Source organism: Amblyraja radiata, chromosome 4 (genome assembly GCF_010909765.2).
Source record: "Amblyraja radiata isolate CabotCenter1 chromosome 4, sAmbRad1.1.pri, whole genome shotgun sequence".
In the NCBI taxonomy this organism is placed as follows: Eukaryota; Metazoa; Chordata; class Chondrichthyes; order Rajiformes; family Rajidae; genus Amblyraja; species Amblyraja radiata.
This window is the reverse complement of record NC_045959.1, coordinates 19,894,999-19,916,396: the sequence shown is the minus strand read 5'-3', so window position 1 is coordinate 19,916,396 and position 21,398 is coordinate 19,894,999. Positions and strand designations below refer to the sequence as shown.

At 43.5% G+C, this 21,398-nt stretch overlaps 1 protein-coding gene across 2 annotated transcripts in view; it reads left to right on the top strand.

Moving 5' to 3' along the window:
* Window positions 1-21,398, top strand: part of ctdp1 (CTD phosphatase subunit 1) — a 295,146-nt gene that overhangs the window by 89,711 nt on the left and 184,037 nt on the right. For both annotated transcript variants that reach the window (XM_033019051.1, XM_033019052.1), the window contains exons 9-10: window positions 11,178-11,319; window positions 14,381-14,611. In XM_033019051.1, the coding sequence (XP_032874942.1) occupies window positions 11,178-11,319; window positions 14,381-14,611 (373 nt within the window). The remainder of the gene's footprint in view (window positions 1-11,177; window positions 11,320-14,380; window positions 14,612-21,398) is intronic.

Below are 21,398 nucleotides of genomic sequence, written 5' to 3'. Positions count from 1 at the left end.
TATGTAATTTTTGCGCCTCATGTGAGCTGTTATGTTGTCTGTTTATGATGTCTTGTTTATTCTTCTGTACAGCACTTTGGTCAACATCGGTTGTTTTAAAGTGCTTAACAAATAAATTTGGATTGGATTGGATTGGATTTCAAAGAAAAATAACTTCATACCTTGTTAATTAAGATTGGGCCTTTACTAGGGTTTAAAACAATGTGAGATGATCTTGTTGAAACATATCAGATTCTAAAGGTACCTGAAGAAATTGGAATTCTAACAAAGCACAGTTTGACAGAATTTTTTTTTTGCATCTGCTCAATTTCTATACTGAAGGATTATATTCCTTTTGAATAAAATCACAGATCTTCAAGAATGAGAGCAAAGCTCATCAACTCCTGAACTGATCACTGCAGCTGTTAGGCTGTAAAGAGCCTGTTGACAGTTGCATGCGGTCTTCACCAGCACCAATACATTGAGCCAGTTATAAGATTTAAAGCTCCCATTGCTCCTTGAAGAAATTAAGGTGACTGGAGCGAAGATTTGTGGCTCTAATTAAAGTTCAAATGCAAGAAGGGAAACAGAATGATATTTGGAGGTTGTCAGAGATCTAACATCTCGTTACATTAGCAAGTACATCTAAGCTGGTTTGATTCAATTTGCACTTGTTATTTTTCTTTTCATGTTGGTCTAAAACATTAAAATATACAGAAGCCAATTTTGAACTTTAAGAACGCAGGAGAGGTGTTTTTTGTTCTCGATCATAGTGGTAAATGCTTATTTGGAAGAAAGTGCACATTTTTATTTATGAGTGTGTGGCCAGGATGTTGTGGATCTCTGATGATGTTGGCTGCCTTTGAGGCAGCGACTCTGATAAATCCCTGGTGGTGGATGGTGGGGAGGTAAGAGCCTGTGATGGACTGGGTCGTGTTCACAACCTTTTCCAGTTTTTTTTTCGTTCCTCGGCATTCAAGTTGCCGAACCAGGCCATGATGCAACCAGTCAATATGCTCTCTACTGTATAAGTTCAAGAGAATCCTCTCCGACATACCGAATCTCCGTAATCGTCTCAGGAAGTAGAGGCGTTGATGTGCTTTATTTATAATTGCGTCAGTGTGCTGGGTCCAGGAAAAATCTTCGGAAATATGCACTCCCAGGAATTTGACGTTTTTGGCTCCTTCCATCATCGTCAACAGGATTGTGGATCCTCATCCTTCCTCTTCCAAAGTCCACAATCAGTTAATTGGTTTTACTGATATCGAGAGCCAGGTTGTTGTGCTGGAACCATTTGGTCAATCAGTCAATCTCACTTCGACACTCTGACTCATCATTTCTGTTGCCTTACCGACAACCTCAAAAAGCTTTTCCTTTTACAAATCTTTATATAATCAGACCTATTTTATGTATACCACATACACTTAATTCCTTTAAAGTGCATAGGTGATGACTGTTTAATACGTGTGTGTCACAAAACGATTATAAAACCAAGTTCTGCAAAGATAAATAAGTTTGAATCAAACATTTTTCTTCTGCACTAGTAGATCCAGATAGCCATGGGAGTCAGTGCCTTAACTACAAACCCACTGACTCCCATGGCTAGCTTCCTGTAAGGACTCTATCCCTACTCCCAATTCCTCCGTCTACTCCGCATCTCCACCCAGGATGAGGTGTTCCAAACCAGGGTATCGGAGATGTCTTCATTCTTTAGGGAACGGGGGTTCCCCTCTTCGACTATAGATGAGGCTCTCACCAGTGTATATTCCGGACGGCAGAATGAATAACAACTTACACGCAGGTTGCCTGGATCACGAGAGAGAGTTTTATTACCCAACATTCCCTGCTTATATTAAACACCAACTCAATAACATATACATGAATATCTATGAATACATTGCACTGCTCTCCAAGTACTCAGTTACAATTTTGTTGTTGTGATACTCGATTTAAACCAGTATTTATGAAATCTTAAATGATAAACGTAATATATTTATTTTACATATCTACACATTTTCACTTTACCTATACAGTGAGTTACTTAACTTACAAACCTAATCTGACTACTGGTTTACGGATCCTGCCTGATCGTCTAACAGTAAACAGGTGTAACAGGTTTAGGTGTTGACTCAACTGTGCACTTGTTTGGCTCTGTTTTAGTACCCTGATTTTGACCAGAGGAATCTGTTTCTTTGTCTGTACTAACTGAACTTGAACCCCATATGCTTAACCTCAATCCATTTGGAATGACTACTAGTACCAGAAAGTGATTATTACCCTTTACACAAAATTCTACATGAACTCTCTGAAAAGGTCTAATTGGCCATCACCAGGTTTGCAGTGGTGTTTTTGGTGGCAGATGCTATATTTGTTCACCAGTGACTCGATGTCAATGACCAGGCCAATACACAAAACTTCTGGCAATTGACTTCATGCTTACTATGTCAGGATGTTCGGCATGAAGTTCATTCATAATTTTGTTTCTTAAAGACTCTGGTACAACCACTCTGTAACTTAATGCATCCCTGCTCACATGATAATTCATGGTGTTGATTATGGAAAGGCGTCAGCTCTGAGTTCAATCCGCTATCGATTTCAGTCCAACCATTTAATGTCTATTCATAGATCAACTTCAGCACAGCGTCTTTCTCTGTTTCTGCTGCAATTTCGGTTGCAGTCACTGGAAAGTCTTCATCCACAACTTGTAGTGTGTAGATTCAGTTCTCACTTCCCACGTCAGAGTTCTCATGGGGCAACCGGGACAACGCATCTGCAACTGCGTTGCACTTGGAGCTCCTGTACTCCACCTTGTAGTCATACTGGGACAGCACAATTGCCCAGCACTGCACCCTTGATGCCGCTATGGAAGGTATAGCTGACTTGGGACCATGTAGCAGTAGTAGTGGCTTTTGATCAGTCACTAGGGTGAATGGTCTGCCGAGAAGAAACTGATGGAAGTTCTTGATTCCGTACACGATGCTGAGTGCTTCCTTTTCTATCTGAGTATAGTTGCGTTCACTCGGTGATAGGGTGCGGGATGCAAAAGCAATAGGCTTTTCCTGTCCGCCATTCATTACGTGCGAGATCACTGCACCTACACCATAACTTGAAGCATCACAAGCAAGTTTCATCTCGCGTGTTGTATCGTATTGAACAAGGAGTTTGTCACTTGTCAGGTTTTCCTTGCAGATGTCATATACACGTTGCTGTTCCTTTCCCCACGTCCATTTCACAACGTTTTGTAGCAGATGATGTAGTGGCTTTAGCACAGTTGCTAAATCTGGAAGGAATCGTGCATAGAACTGCACCATCCCAAGGAATGATCGTAGCTCTGACACATTGTTGGGTTTTGGAGCATTCACTATTGCTTCCACTTTCACCTTCACAGGGCGATGTTCGTTGATATCTACTTTGTGTCCAATGTAGACCACCTCTGACTGCGCAAATGCACATTTACTTTGTCACAGTTTGACATTGTGGCAGTTCAGTCGTGTGAGAACTTGATGAGTTCCAGATGTTCTACCATGACCTGTGAATATCGGTAGGTCATCCTGGTTGCCTGGATCACGAGAGAGAGTTTTATTACCCACCATTCCCTGCTTATATTAAACACCAACTCATTAACATATACATGAATATGCAAGAATATAACAACCAGGGTCTCCTATATATCCCGTAGCTTGGCTCTCACTCCTCATCCCCCCCACTCGTAACAAGGACAGAGTCCCCCTTGTCCTCACATTCCACCCTACCAGCCTTCACATACATAGGATAATCCTACAACATTTTCGCCACCTCCAACGGGATCCCACCACTTGCCACATCTTCCCATTTCCTCCCTTTCTGCTTTCTGCAGAGACCGCTCCCTCCGTAACTCCCTGGTCAATTCGTCCCTTACCACCCAAAACCACCCCCTCCCCTGGTACTTTGCCTTGCAACCGCAGGAAATGCTGCACTTGTAGCTTTACCTCTTTACCCAAGCAGTCTTTCCAGGTGAGGCAGAGGTTCACCTGCACCTCCTCCAACCTCATCTATTGCATCCGCTGTTCTAGGTGTCATCTGCTTTACATCGGTGAAACCAAGCGTAGGCTTGGCGATCGCTTCGCCCAACACCTCCGCTCAGTTCGCACTAACCAACCTAATCTCCCGGTGGCTCAGCACTTCAACTCCTCCTCCCATTCTGAATCCGACCTTTCTGTCCTGGGCCTCCTCCATGGCCAGAGTGAGTCCCACCGTAAATTGGAGGAGCAGCACCTCATATTTCGCTTGGGCAGTTTACACCACAGCGGTATGAACATTGACTTCTCCAATTTCAGGTAGTCCTTGCTTTCTCCCTCCTTCCCTTCCCCATCCAAGCTCCCCCACAGCCCACTGTCTCTACCTCTTCCTTTCTTCTTCCCGCCCCCCTCCTCCACCCCCACATCAGTCTGAAGAAGGGTCTCGACCCGAAACGTCACCTATTCCTTAGCTTCATAGATGCTGCCTCACCCGCTGAGTTTCTCCAGCATTGGTTTTTGGTTGGTTGGTTTTGTTGACAGTCCCAGTCATTTCTATACCCAACAGACTGCTTGTTGTGGCAAAAGATCAGCTGATGGACTGAGAAATATTCTCAAAAGCCTCCTTGGAGAAAATACCCACCCATCCAACTGATCAGATATCTATTCCATCTGTGTAAGACTGATTCTGTCACTGGCATGTAATGCATCTCAGAATTACTGAACTAAAGTGGAAACAAATCATCCTCAATCCCAAACGACTGTTAAAGAGGAGTCCAGTTTATTAAGTGAGGCTGTTATATGGCTGTTGCTGCATAATTCACTGAAAAGGACTTGAATATCTGTTTTTCTTTTAGTTTACCATTTAGAACAGGGGTCGGCAAACTTGTTCTGCATAGGGGCCAGGATGCATGTCTGGGAGCGGATGGCGGGCCACATCTATCACGTCTTCACATAGATTCCGCCCCGGATGGCAGACATCAAATCACGTGTTCACATGGATCCCGCCCCTTCGAGGACGCCACCCGGAGCACTGGACCCTAATTACGGGCGCTCACGAACATGGTGTACCTACGGTCCATTGCCTTGGCTCTGTCCTGAAAGCAGTGGCTCAAATACTCGTACTCACTCGTTCCCGGCCTATTGACAACCAAGATCCCGACAGTGAAGACCAGGCACTGAACGAGAAAGTCAATTGGGAGTTTTGTGTTTGAGACAGTGTAGTGGGCACAACTCTCTGTTTTGAATGCAGGAGTTGTAGAGAGAGTCAGCACAGAAACAGGCCCTTCGACTCACCGAGAATGCACAATCCAACACCCATTTTTACATTGAAACTACCTTATCCCATTGTATTTTCAAATTCTCATCAACTCCCCTCTGGATTTCACCACGCATCTACGCACGGGGGGCAATTCTCAGCAACCATTTTACTTACTATCCCAATCATCTTTGGGTTGTGAAAGGAAAATGGACCTCGCAAAAAGGGAAACCCTCGCAATCACAGGGAGAACATGCAAACTCCACACAGACAGCAGCAGAGGTCAGAATTGAACCAGGGCTGCATGAGCAGCGTGGTGACGGTTCTATTCGCTGCACTTGCCATGGAACCACTGAGCAACTATTAATGTAGGATATAATTGGTAATACTTCAGAGTAATGATGAGCTGGGGATGTCTGAATATCACTGACTGGATTGGATTTAGTTTTAGGATGTTACATGTCTTTCTAAGTATCGCCTATATCAGTTTTGACAATAGTGACTATCAGCCAAATGTGTTGCTATTTGAGTTATCCTCATGGCCTGATCTGTTGAATCTTTGGAGTGAAAGATTGCAATCATCTTCCCAAGCATTATAGAAGAAAAGTTTAAGGAGAAACTGCTGACATCTAATTTTGGGGTATATTTTACCCATCTCAGACGATGTAAGTTACTTGTTTTGCAAAGGAAGGTTGTTGGGAGAATATTGATTTTTTTTTTGTTCACTGTTTTGTGAGTAATCTTACAGCAATGAATGAACAACTTGGCTGGTGAATTGGTGCTGGACATGCCTTTACTGGGATATCAATCTACCACTTACTGGAGATGCAATTTTAATTCATAGATGTTGTAAGATTAGATAGATAATTCATAGATGGGCAGAAATCGCTGTCAAAACATGGGGGCCACACACTTTCTTGGCGGCCGCACACACACACACACACACACACATGCACGCACACACACACACGCATACACACACACGCACGCTCGTGAGCGCACACACACACACACACACGCACACACACACACGCACGCATACACACGCACGCACGCTCGTGCGCACACACACACACACATGCACGCACACACACACACGCACGCATACACACGCACGCATGCTCGTGCGCACACACACACACACACACACACACACACACACACACACACACACACACAAGGCTTTGGAGGCTTCAGCCGTGGGCCCTGTGGACGGTAATTAGCTCATGATTCTTCCAGTTTCCAGTTTCCAGCTTCCAGTTTCCGTGGATGCTTCTACTATGGGGCCGTTAGAATGAGTTAACTAGTACAGATCTGTACCCCTGATTTAACATACACTGGACAACATAATATAGGACAGGACACTTTCAAATGTGTGGTATGGAAACCAAGCTATTAAACCAAGCAATATACAAATGATCTGCATTATAGGCAACCTAAAACTTTGTATGCTTGGATGTATTGAGCATTTTTTTTTCCAATTGTGAGCTGTAAATATAGAGGGTGTCAATTAGTTAATAAAATTGCTTTATAAAGAAAGCATTTGGTCTCTGTAATATGTACCCGCATCAGAGTTTTAAGAACTTCTGCCGTTAATTTTATTCAAAGGAACGCGTCATACTTGACGCAAGGTCAGTTCACACAATTATATTTACTAAGGATTAAGGAATGCATGTCGATGTAGCAGATAACAGTGACAGTTAACACATAGTTTCCGTCTCAGTCAGAGGAATGAAGTGATAAACAACGAGAATTGTTCTGCAGTACACTACTCATTGAACCCGACACAATACTTTACAAAGCTTGTAATTAATATGGAATGGATGAGCGTTTGTCATTAACGAAGGATGACATTTTCAGAGTCTTTTCTTTCCAGGGTCTAATTCTTTTCAGAGTCTGAGCCAGCTGACCATGCATGCGGCCACGACTCGGATGGGAACTGATTGCAAAATACATATTTCACAAAACATGGGTGAGGATTGTCCCCCACCTCTCAAAACAAGGACGGGATACGGCCCCCTACCTCCCCCCCCGGGATTTCTGCCCACGGACAGACTCGTTAAACTCCATTATAGTTTTGTTATTTTTCAATGACATCACCCAATACATGGATCACTAAACTGGTGGCCTGTGAACTGTGAATAATGCCGTTGACTGCACAATAAAGTACGTTGTGTCGTGATAAACGTGTACTGATGCCTTGTTCTTCTGAGTGAGAAGCAATGCTTCTTTGGTAATGAAAGACCAGGATATTGACAGATCATCAAATCGATGCTGTCTTCCTCAAATGCATCAGAAGAGAAGACATTCTGCAGTGATAACAAGGGAATAATCCAAGCTGGTGATCTTTCTAACTTTTACATCAGTCACGATTCATGCTTGGAAGACACATTTAACATTTTTCTTTGCTTCCTGACTCTTCAGTGTGATTAGTACCCGTTGTTAACACTGAATATACTGCAGGCGAGACAAAGCAAGAAATAGACTGAAACATTAAAACAAACTGGAGAAGAATCTGAAATAAAAACAAAATATTGGCAACAATGGTTATGACTCTTATTACATGCCATATTCATCAGCGACTTGTAGGAGAATAAGGTTGGTAGGTGACACAGAAATTGGCAGTGGTGTTGATAGTGAGGAGGCTAGTCCTGGGCTAGTGAACACATTTACCAGCTGGTAAATTGAATGGAGCAATGATAGATGGAATTTAATCCTGCCATGTATGTGTGAGATGATGCATTTTGACAGATCCACTAAGGATAGGGCATAGACCATGAATGGTGAAGCCCTAAGGAGTATTGGGGAGGAGGGAGACTGTGTACAAGTCTATAGATCGCTAAAGATGGCAGCACAGATAGATAAAGTGGTGAACAAGGCATACAGGGTCTTGGCTTTCATTAGCTAGGATATGGAATATAAGGGCAGGAAGGTCTTGGTACAGCTGTATAAAACGTTGATGAGGCCATTGCTGGAATATTGTGTGCAATTCTTGTCACCACTTTATAAAAAGTACATTATCTTTCGGGAAATGAAGCAGAGAAGATTTACCAGGCTATGACGAGATGGAGCGCTTGAGTGATGAGAACAGGGGGGTTTGTTTCCCTTAGAGGGGATCAAGCTGAATGGGGACATAAAAAATGAGGGGTGTAGGGTGGATGATGCGAGACCTTTCTCCTAACAGAGACATCTAAAACCTGAAGGCATCAATTTACTGTAAGCTGAAGAGTAAAAAGGTTTCAGGGTATTTGAGGAAAGATAATTTCACCCAGAGATGTGTTTAGGCCAAGACGTCACCTATCCATGTTCTCCAGTGATGTTGCCTGACCTGCTGAGTTACTCCAGCACTTTGTGTCTATTTTTGTATTAACCACCATCTGCAGTTCATTGTTTCCACATTTTAAATGGCAGCATTTCAAAAGTCTATATTAGATTGTTGCAGAGTTAGGGTTGTGCAATGTGGTTCAAGAGGCTGATGGTTGATGGGAAGAAGCTATCTTTGAACCTTGACGTCACGGTTCTCAGGCTCCTGTACCTTCCCCCTGATGGTAGCAGCAAAATGAGAGCATACCCATGGTGATGTGGGTCTTTTATGATATTTGTTGTCATTTTTAATTGGGCCATTTTTAATTTGGATGGGTTGCACCTAGGAAGAGTTGAAGGCCATGAGGGCAATATTTTCCAGCCTAATTTCTTCCCTTCTTTAACATCTCTGCTGAAACCTTGATCTGCACCAATGTCATGGTAAAACCTGAGTATTTCAATGGACTTTTGACTGTTCTCCCTCCCTATATCCTGTTGGCAAGAGGTTATCCAAAAACTCGGTGGGTTATGCACTAACTATTGGCGCCCCATTGACTCCTCTGCTTTTTGATCTACACTGGCTCCCCATTGATCCATGCCGCCATGTTTCCCATCTGTCCACAGGCTCATCGGCCCCAGAATCTTCAGAACCATTTCTCCAGTTCTATATTTATGATTACCACCCATTTTCATTGCCCTACATCGACAGACATGTCTTCAGCTACCAAGGCCTGAAGCTCCGGAATTCTCTCCCTAAACCCCTTTATCAATTTATTTCCACAAATTAAAAACAAATTTTAAATTAGAGGTGTTGAACGGTGTATGATAAAACTTGGCAATAAAAGCTGCACAACAGTTCGCAGCGCATTAAAAGACTCAAAGACTCACTCAGCTTCCTCCAGTGCCCGTGTTTGGGTGAGGGGACCAAATACCGTACCTTCTCAACTTTTTGCTGACACAAAACTAGCTGGGATTTTAGGGAGGGTGGCCGTAAGGATGTTCCATGTGGATATGGACAAGACAGGCGTGTGGGCAAGACCACGCCAAATGTCATATAATGTGGGGAAAATGTGTTGCACATTGGTGTAACGAATAGAAGAGCAGAGTAATTGTTTTATGAAAGAGTAACAGAGTTATGCAGCTTGAAACAGGCCCTTCAGCTTAACTTTGCCCTGCCGACCAAGATCTATGCTAGTTCTACCTGCCTGCATTTGGCTCATAACCCTCTAACCCTTTCCTGTCTGTGTACCTATCCAGATGTCTCTTAGATGTTGTTATGGTACTTACCTCAAATCCCTAGGATACTAGGATAGACACAAAATGATGGAGTAACTGCAGGACAGGCAGCATCTCTGGAGAGAAGGAATGGGTGATGTTTCGGGTCGAGACCCTTCTTCAAACTCGGACGCCTCAGGTCTGAAGAAGGGTCTCGACACGAAACGTCAGCCATTCCTTCTCTCCAGAGATGCTGCCTGTCTCGTTGAGTTACTCCAACATTTTGTGCCTATCTTCGGTTTAAACCAGCATCTGCAGTTCCTTCCTACACCGAGGATACTAGGTATAGGTTTACCTATAGGATTGGTTTAGAGAGATATGGGCCAAAATATACTGGGATAGGTTTGGAGGGATATGGGCCAACTGCAGGCAAGTGGGACCAGAGGAGATGGGACATGTTGGTCAGTGTGGGCAAGTTGGGCCAAAGGGCCTGTTTCTGGAAGCTCGTTCCATATACCCTGTGAAAAAGTTGCTCTCAGGTTCCCCTCTCACCTTAACCCTATGTCCTCTGGTTCTTGATTCCCCTACTCTGGGTAAAAATGATGCGAGATGGAGTAAGGTTAATGCTTAAAGGAACCTGGTTGAAAACCAGCATGTTGCTGCAGCAAGCCATGGTGAAAGCAAATTGATTTTTAATTACAAGAGGATTCAAGCACAGGAGTAAATTCTGCAGTGTATAGGGTCTAGATGAGGGCTGCATCTGGGGGTTTATGGACAGTTAGCATAATCACTTCTCAGTTTAGCCTTTCTAGTTCAGGTGTTATTTTGGAAAATCTACTCTGTACTCCATCCAGGAACAATATGTTCACCCAAAGATGTGGTGTCCAGAGCTACAATCCAAAATAAACCAGGACATTATAAAGATGGAGCACTACCTCAACATGCTTGTAGTCCATTGATTTTCACTGACATATGGGCACATCCAGACAGACAAATGCTGAAAGAAAGTTTGTAAAGAGTTGGAAGGGCTTATTAAAATGTAAAATTACAAAAGAAGCATCGTACTAAAATCAGATGACTTTAAGAAAATGGAAAACAATGTCACTTTGAATAACTTTGTAAGTTTCGCCCTATTGATATAAAATGGCCCATATTTTGGTAGCTTGATGAAGCTATTACACATTTTTTATCTGTAGCTTTGGTGAGGTCTGGACCATCTTATATTTCTTTGGTATGGCTTGTAGAAGTTATCATATGATGGTGTCTGGGTTAATTAGCCCATGCCTTGCATTAGCAGTGAGCTGGTGGATGTCTGTTACACCCCTGGCACCATAACAAAAAGGACACTTCAAATTTACATGGTTACTGCTAAGAATGCAACATTTGTATTGCCTGCTTGTGTTTAAGAAACTGTGTTCTCCTCACAGGAACTGAGAAAGTTCGACAAGCGTTAGCTTCAAAGCATCTTCACGTGGTAAACCCGGACTGGTTATGGTGCTCTCTAGAACGTTGGGAAAGAGTTGAGGAGAAGCTATTCCCACTGATAGAAGACTACGTCAAAACGCAAAGGTAATCAACAACAAGCATTTTACAAAGTACTTTTAATGTAGAAAAAAATCGTGAGAATGCTCTACATGCTTCCAAGAGTTCAAGGAAGATGCTGAGCATGGAAGGTGTTGGAAAGGGCTGATTGTGAGTCTGGTTTCAGGGAGGGCAAATTATGTTTTTGCAGGATCTTTAGGGATGGAGGTCGAGCTCAAGTGGGATCAAGGTTTTGTGGTTGTTGGTAGGTCATAGAAACATAGAAAATAGGTCGAGTGAAGGAAGTGAGAGAGGACAAGGGATCATTGTTGGAAAAAGGCAAGTTTCTCCCAGAAATTACAAACTGCATGGGCTACAGAACAAGAGAGAGAAAAACACAGTGAAACACTTTGCATACAAATTTAACTGGGGCAGCAAAGAGCCAAGATGACCTGGATTGTGTGTGCTAGTCAGGAGAATGATGGATTAGCGAAAATGATTGTTTGATTGATTGATTGATTGATTGATTGATTGATTGATTTGAAAGAAAGATACAGCATGGAAACGGATCCTTCAACTCACCGGGTCCACGCCAACCACCAATCACCTGTACACGCTAGTTCTATGTTATCCCACTTTAGCATCTGCTCCTGACACACTTGGGGTGATTTGCGGAGGCCAGTTAACCTACAACTTTGCACTTCTTTGGGACGTGGGAGGAAAGCAGAGTAGCCAGAGGAAACCCATGCAGTCACAGGGAGAATGAGCAAATTCCACACAGGCAGCACCCAAAGTCAAGGTCGTACCCAGGTCTCTGATATTGTATTGCCCTTTATCTGGAGGAGATTAAAGCAGATGTGATATTATAGCACAAGCGTGGCTGATTTAGGAGCAAGGAATGTGTTTTATGAGTCTGGGACACAGGATGCATGTTTTGAATATGGTGTTGATATTAAAGATGATCTAGGTAAGTGATGACGGGAGGGTATGTGTGAGGATGACACCTGTCTTCCCGATTTATATCTGGGTAAAATTGCAGCTGTTCCAAGGCTGTTCATCGGACATAATGTCTGATATTGCAGGCCCTGGAGCAATTGGGAAAGATGACGATGCCGTCATGGCTCAGGAACCGATGGAAGCTGCTAGCACAGGTGATAAGCTATTTGAATGGGTTTTTCATTTAAAGTATGGCGTCTAATAATACTTGTTAGTAATTCAAAGGCTTCATACAGATTGGGTGGTAAAGAAAGCATTCATATCTATTAGAGATTTAAAATGGATAACTTTTGCTGCATGTAACTACCTCAATTATGCTTCCTCAGATATGCTATTACTGTTGCCTTTTAAGTTCTTTAGCAAGTTCTCGAGCTCCAAATAGCATTTTCTGATATTAATGAGCTCTTTTTCTGACATGGTGTCAAATATTTCTAAGAGTACTGAAACATTGGATGTATTATTCAAACCGGGCTCACAGCTTAGCTTTAATCATCTCAGTGAGGTGCGAATAAAATTTGAATTTAGATACATTGAACATTAACAGTACAGCACAGGAACAAGCCCTTCAGCCCACTATGCCTGTGCCGAACATGACACCAAGTTAAAGGGATAAGGGGTGAAGGCAGGAACTGGGTACTGATTGTGGATGAACAGCCATGATCACAGTGAATGGCGGTGCTGGCTCGAGGGGCTGAATGGCCTACTCCTGCACCTATTGTCTAATCCCAATTGCCTGCACGTGATCCAATTCCCTAGTTTTAGTTTTAGAGATACAACGTGGAAACAGACCTTTCAGACCAATGATCGCACATACTCTAGTTTTATCCTACACACCAGGAACAATTTACGGAAGCTAATTAACTGACAAACCTGCATGTCTTTGGAATGTGGGAGGAAAACAAGCAATCACAGGGACTCCCTTGGGTCCCACCTCGTCTTGACTATTTCTCCCCTCTCCCTTCCCTCCATCTACATTCCTTACTTTAGCTTCACAATTCTAACTCTTCAACTTCACACCTTTTTTCATCTCTGGCCGTTGCCTACCGAACCTCCCCCTCACCTGTGTTCACCTATCACCTGCCACAAATTGTCCTGCCTCTCCTCTCTTCCAGCTATCCTCCCCTCCCTTCCCACAATCCGTCTGAAGAGGGGTCTAGGCCCGAAGCATCCCCTATATTTTGTTTCCAGGGATGCTGTCCGACGCCTTGAGTTATTCCAGCACCTTGTGGCTTTCTTTTAAACTTGAGGATTTGTGATCACTGTTCCTAAAATGTTCTACCACTGATATGCCAGTCACCCGGCCGGGCTTGTTTCCTGGTACAAGATCCAGTAAGGTCTCTTCCCTAGTTGGACTATCCACATACTGTTTCAAACAACCCTCTTGGAGACACCTGCCCCATCCATACCGCTTACACTCGGGTAGTCCCATGAATAATTGGGGAAATTAAAGTCGCCCACTGCGACAGCCTTGTTGCTTTGCATCTTTAACATCTGACCACATCTCTCTTCTAACTCCTGCTGGCTATTGTGAGGATTGTAGTACAAGCTCATCAGAATGATTGCACCTTCTTTATTTTTGAGCTCTACCCATATTGTGTCAGTGGACGTACCCTTCAGTATGTCCTCTCTGAGTGCAGCTGACATACTTATGATTAGTAATGTAACTCCTCCCTCTATCACATCGGAAACATCAAAACCCTGGAATGTTGGGCTGTCACTCATGTCCCTCTCGCTACCAAGTCGTTGTCAGGGTCACAATCAAAACTTTCCCCCAAACCCTGAGCTTTTTCTCAGAGACAGTGCAATGATAGAGTTACTTCTTTACAGCTCCAGAGATCCGAGTTCGATCCTGACTATGGGTGCTGCCTGTACAAAGTTGGTACGTTTGCCCCATGACTACTTGGGTTTTCTCCGGGTTCACCAGTTTCCTCCCACACTCCAAAGATGTATAGGTTTGTAGGTTAATTGGCTTTGGTAAAGATTGCAAATTGTCCCTAGTGTGAAGGATAGTGCTGGTGTAGGGGATCGCTGGTCGGCACGGACTCGGTGAAAAAAATTGATGTCGTAGGTTTATCATCATTTACTAATACTCATGTGTCTGCCTTTTCCACAGAGCCAACAGCCCTGCAAGTTTCCCTGAGCTACAAGGTGGTTTTCAAATACCGCTGTTTCATCCAACTCCCATTCATCCGAAGGCACAGCCTGGGCCGGATGTCCGCATTTACGATCCTAACACTGGGAAACTAATCCGGAAGGACTCGCAGGGAAACAGGCAATCCGCGTACATCCAACCCCCAGCAGCTCCTGTGAAGTTGCCGGTTCATGGAGAACAATCGTCGTTCAGGTAATTGTCCCAGAAAACTCCAGCTGACGCTAAACAGAATTAGTGCTATCAGTTGCTGCCAGCACATCAGTGAAAGGAATAGAGGAGAGTGATTACGTTGATGGATCATTTTGTAAAGGAACACTCTGGAGGGTTATTTCAAAGACTGAGGAGCTGACTGGTTTATGTTTTCCTCTGCTTAACGACAGCCAGCAAATCCTTACTGCCAATCTCACAAATATCATTTGTTGCATTGCAGTCTAATATTCCCTCTGAACATTTGTCCAAAATGAAGAAGTAGTCTTTGCAAAATGTTGCAGGATGTAATTGAAAAGTTGGAAGTATTGTTCTCCACGTTGCGTTCTCAGTCTCAGCCACGCTGTGGTGAGGGTTTATAATGTGGAGAACAATTGGCTTTGACCCAGAAAGTGAAACAGCGAAGCTTGATGACTTGCTAGAAGGTTTGAAGCAAGTCCATTTGTCCATCTGCTCCTCTGGGGTTGACCTGGAGTTCTCTGTGACCTTTTGAAGGATGAACAATGTTGTTAAAGAATCTGTTGATTTACATGCATAGATTTGGTTGAATACTAAATGGTTCGGAAATATAAATCTTTATTTTAAAATGTTTTTTAAAAGATCACTGGAAAATGTGAATTTGAGCTGTGTAACATTATTTGCAAACTATTGATATTCCGTTTGCATTTCCAATCACTAATTAGTGGATTAATTAAAGGAACTCTCTTTTGCTTCTTGAACTATGAGTAAATTATTTTATTCATTGCAGCCAATTTAATTAATTTGAATTGGATGCAAATGGCCCTTGTCCTCAAATGCTGAATGTCATTGCCAGTAATGCTTTTATTTTGCTGAATCCTCAAATTGGGTGTCATTGGAGAGTTAGGAAAGAAACATTAACTTAACATGAGCGTAATTCCCTTTTTCCCTATTTACCACGTATTATGACCTAGTATTAGTGCATCCCCATAAACTCATGAGATGGGCTTTGCTATTGGTGATAGTTTATTGTTGTGACATTCATTGACGTCCAGGCAGAACATGCCATATGCAATTTCAATCAGGTAGTGCATAAGAGAAAATAAACTGTACAGAACACAATTTGCAGCTACAGGGAAAGTGCAGTAAAAAAAATGCAGGGGCCGCAGCAAGGAAGACCTGGAATACATCCATAGCATATGAGTGGGGGGGGGAGGGGGTGGAGAGAAAGGAAAAGAGAGAGTCAATGACCATAACTGGAGCTGAGTGTTTGGGAAGTGAGCAACATAGGTAGTTGCAGGGAGAGAGGTTACGAGTATTTGGGGTTGAGGGAGGAGAGTGAGGAAATGGGGAAGAGTTGAGGAGTGTGTGGAAGTGACCAGTGGATGGGTTGGCGCTCTGCTGTGACAAGGGAAAGAGCTGTGGAATTCATTTGTGGCCATGAGGAAGAGATGGATGTCATGGTCAACAGTCAATCAAAGCGGTGGCACCATGGAGGTGTTTGGGGTGAAGGTAAGGGCGAAGTCATGGGCCATAAAAATCAGTGGCAAGTATCAGACTTGCTTGTGTGGAATGTCACTCCAGCATCACACTGTGAAGGACACATTACCACAGGAGAAACCAGTGACGGACAGTCTTATGACAACTTGATCTATGGATAGGAAGGAATTGCAGATTCTGGTTTACACCGACAATATACACAAAATGCTGGAGTAAAGGGGCTGTCCCACTGCGGCAACCTAATCTGCGACTTTAGATGAGTTTTCCCTCGACTCAAACTCGCAGCATGGTCGACACGTGGTCCTAGGAGGTCCTATGAGGTCACTGGAACTCTCCTTCATGCTCGAGGGAAGTTCCCGCATACTCGCGGCCTCAGCTAGGTTGGTCGACCCAGCTTGCGGTTTCATCGCTGACGGTCGATCCAGCTCGAGGTTTTCCAGGCGAGTGCCCTCGAGCTTGAAGGTCGAAGACGCTCTTCTGAACTTGTGGATTAGGTCGCCGCAATGGGACAGCCCCTTAACTCAGCAGGACATGCAGCATCTCTGGAGAGAAGGAAAAGGAGATGTTTCGGGGTCTGAAGAAGGGTCTCTATCCAAAACGTCACCCATTCCTTCTTTACAGAGATGCTGCCTGAGTTGCTCCAGCATTTTGTGTTTATCTTCTACAACTTGATCTAATTGCCTATGAAATGTTGCGCAGGGAATGACATCAACCCTGATGTGACTGACCTAAAATCACACTGGTGGGCACATGGTGACAGGGATCGCCAGGTGGATATGCTCAAGAACTTGTATTTCATTTTCAGGTTGGACTGGACAGGGGGCTTTTTTAAAAATAAATTCAGGTGTCGAGTGAGAAGAAGAACTGTGGAATGTGCACAAACTTCACTGCCTGTGATCTTCTGGGAATTTTGAAATTGGTTCCCCTGTTGGCAGCTTCACATATTTTCTCTTTGACCTTGATGCATGACCTGTGTTGGCAACTAGAACAGATGTTGGCTTCCATATTAGCAAAGAGAACAGTGAATGAATTGTTGATGATGGAATGAGTTATTTAACTTTTAGTTTCAGTTTCAGTTTAGTTTATTGTCACCTGTACCGGGGTACAGTGAAAAGCTTTTTGTTGTGTGCAGTCAGCAGAAAGACAATCCATGATTGAAATCAATCCATTTACAATGTATGAAAAGGGAATAACGTTTAATGCAAGGTAAAGCCAGCAAAGTCCGGAAGGATAGTCCGAGGGACATCAGAGGTAGATAGTGGTTCAACATGGCAGAGTCTGTTCTCATCGAAGGAATTGTATACAGATCAGCATGGGAGTAATATGGAAAGGGGAGCTCAAAGTCATGAATGACGTGCAGAAAAAATGTTCCCTCACAGGAATAGGGCTAGTATTTTATATTCTTAAACTAATCTGGCCCACCAGTGACGGAAGAATCAATATTGCTGCTCTTATTGCTATTTTGAGAGGTAACTTTGTATATTTGCAAGCTGTGAGGTTGATTAATTGTGTGTTGTGACCTTATTTGTCGCAATGATTAGTGTATTGTTTGGAAGCACTTTTAATCTCTGCGAAATCCTGACTCTCAAGAAGCATGATTATGGGGAAATAAATGAACTAATATGTGTTACTCATCTTGCAAGTTGCAACAGCCATGGTTTTGAAGGCATGCTCTTGAAGCTGTTTTAACCCCTGTGGATTGTAATCAACCTTCTGCAGTATTCAATTCGTTCTGCTTCATCTTTTTTCCAAAGTGAAGTTGTCAAGCTTGTTCTCTTAACTTCAGATAATTTTCTCTTTCAGTTTATCTATTATTTCCCTTGTCACCTCTTTGCCAAATTGGGTCTTTAATATACAGTCAAATTATTGCATGGAATGGAGGCCCATAATTGTCAGGAGAGATTGAAAAGACTAAAGGGCTTGTCCCACTTGGGTGTCATTTGTGCAACATCATTTACGCGTCACGACTCACGGCGTGCATGGTGAGGCGAGGTGGCGTAGGCAGTGACGCGCGTTCGCGCGCGCCGCTCCAGGATTTTGGGCTTCACAAAACCTTTGCGTGACACGCAAATGACGCCCAAGTGAGACAGGCCATTAAGTTGATTCACACTGGAACATTGGAGGCTGAGGTTTTTAACAATTTTGGTCACCATGTTATTGGAAAGATAATGTCAAGTTGGAAAGGGTGCAGGATGTTGCCAGAACTCGAGGGTCTGATCTATAGGGAGAGGTTGAGTAGGCTAAGACTTTATTCATTCGGGCTCAGGAGGATGAGGGGTGATCTTGTAGAGGTGTACAAAATCATGAAAGGAATAGATCGGATAAATGCACAGTCTTTTGCCCGGAATAGGGGAATTGAGAACCAGAGGATATTTAAGGTGAGGGGGGAAAGATTTAAGTTCAAGTTCAAGTGAGTTTATTGTCATTTGTCCCTGATAGAACAATGACATTCTTGTTTTGCTTCAGCACACAGAACATAGTAGGCATTTACTACAAAACAGATCAGTGTGTCCATATACCATTATATAAATATATACACACATGAATAAATAAACTGATAAAGTGCAAATAACAGATAGTGGGTTATTAATGATCAGAGTTTTGTCCAAGCCTGAGGGTTAACTTTTTTACACAGAGGGTGGTGGGTGTATAGAATGAGTTACCGGAGGAGGTAGTTGAGACAGGTACTATTGCAACATTTAAGAAACATTTAGATAGGTAAATGGATAGGATAGGTTTAGAGGGATACGGTCCAAATGCATGCAGGTGGGACTAGTGTAGTTGGGGCATGTTGGTTGATGTGGGCAAGTTGGGCCTGTTTCCAAGCTACATGAATCTATGACTATACAATTGTGAGAAGTATAGAAGGTGAGAATATTTTCCCAGAACTAGAGGCCATATGTTTAGGGTGAGAGGGGAGAAATTTAAAGGAGATTTGATGGGGAGACGTTTTGCACAGAGAATTATGAATATCTGGAATGGATTTCCAGAGGAAGTAGTGAAGATGGCACAATTACAATATTTAAAAGATAGTTGTTTAGATAGTTAGATATGAAAGGTATGGAGGGATGTGGACTTAATGCAAGCAAATGGAATTACCCCAGATGAATGTCATGGTAGGCATGGATGATGACCTACATCTGTCCTGTACATTTCCATGTTCCAGGAATTATGCATCCAGAAAGCCTGCTGATCACTGGGTGATCTTGGCCAATACCTTGCCTGTATCTGACCATTCCATTTTAATTATTTCTGTAAACACAAAGTGCAGGAGAAATTGAGCAGGTCAGACAACATCTGTGGAGGTAATGGACAGGCAACGTTCTGGGTCGGGACCCTTGTTCTGACATTGTAATGGGCGTGGGGGGGCTAGAAAAGAAAGGTGGGGGGCAGAACACAGCCTAGCAAGTGATAGGTGGATACAGATGATGGGGACTGGATTGGCAGATGAGTGGATCAAGTAACAAAGGAGGCAAAAGGGTGTCAGATTAGGAGAAAAGAGGAGTGAAATCTAAAGCCAGAGGGAGGAATTCAGGTGGAAGGAGTCAGTGGGGAGGGTGAGCGGAGAAGTAAAAGGGAAATGAGGAACTTGTGGATGGATGGGAGATGGAGCAGGGTGACGGGGTGGTGATTGTAGATAGTGGGAGCACTGGGGGTGGAAGAGCACATGAAAGAGGGGGATAGGGGGTATTACTTGAATTGGATAATTCAATGTTTGTACTGTTGGGTAGTAAGCTACCCATGTAGAATATGAAGTACTGTTCCTCCAGTTTGTGTAGTACCTCACACTGACAGTGGAGGGGACAAAGGACAAAGATGGTTGGTATGGGAGGAGGGGGGAGAGAAGTAAAATAGCTAGCAACTGGGAAAACTAGTAGGCCACCAATGGATGATCAATTCACCAAACACTAACACTCTATCCTCCAAACCCTGCTAGTTCTCCTGATTGTTAACTCCCCCTCCCATTCCTTGATCTCCTACATTGTACTTGGAATTCTTCAATTTCAAAAATCGGTAATATCCCCATTCCCACTCTCATTATCTTCCAGCCCCCAAATCTCCTTGCTCTTTTCCCCTCCTCCGTACACTTGTTTCCCTTTTATCCTCTCTTCCCCCGTCCCCTTCCAACTATCTCCCTCCCGCTGACTTTACATTTCACTTCTCTTGTTATTTGACACCCTTTTGTCCCCTTTGGCACTCACTCAAGCCATCTGCCAATCCAACCCCTATCGGCTAATCCACCTCCCACTTGTTCCCCCCCCCCCCAATCTTCCCCTCTACTACAATCAGTCCAAAATGTTGCCTGTCCATTTCCCTCCACAGATGCTGACTGAAACGCTGAGTTCCTCCAGCATAAAGTGTTTTGCTCAAGATTCTAGCATCTGCAGTCTCTTGTGTCTCAATTGTGTCTGTATTGTGGTCGGAATGTTTTATGTTGTGCCCAGCGAAGTGTAATATTGATCACAAAATAAGTTATAGCCTTACTGTCAGTGATCATAACAGAGTGGCTGATATATACTTTGGGTTTGGGATCTTTACCCCTCCCACACCCAAACTGTTAGATGACTGCATGTTGGGATATCTGGTGCATTATTGTGGTTTAGCAGCTCTGTTTAGTTTTGGTCCACACTTTCAAGGACACACTGTCATCAGAGTGTGACGTTTCGTTTAGTTTAGTTGTGAGATACAGTGCGGCAACAGGCCCTTCAGCCCACCGGGTCCGCGCCGACCACGGACCCGCACGTGAACACTATCCTACACACACAGGGGACAATTTACATTCCTACCAATCCAATTAGTCTGAAGAAGGGTTTCGGCCCGAAACTTTGCCTATTTCCTTCGCTCCATAGATGCTGCTGCACCCACTGTTTCTCCAGCTTTTTTGTGTACCTTCAATTAACCTACAAACCCGTATGTCTTTGTAGTGTGGGAGGAAACCAAAGGTCTCCGAGAAACCCACGCAGTCACGGGGAGAATGTACAAACTCCGTACAGACAGCATATGTAGCCTGGGTCGAACCTGGGTGTCTGGCGCTGTAAGTAAGCAACTCTACCGCTGTGCCAGCGTGCTGCCGTTTCCGCACTGTCTAGTGGGATTAGCATGACCTTTTTCCCTTTGCAGTTCAGTGAGATTGTGATTTAGCCTCCTAAACATTCAGTGACTGCTTGCCCGTTCCTTTGTCTGGAGTAATCTAGCATTGATTCACAATTTATGTTCTCCGATTAAATGAAGAACAGAAGAGATAGAATGAAAGATGCAAGAGACTGCAGATGCTGGTATCTGAAGCTAAAAGTAAGTTGTTCAAGGAACTCAG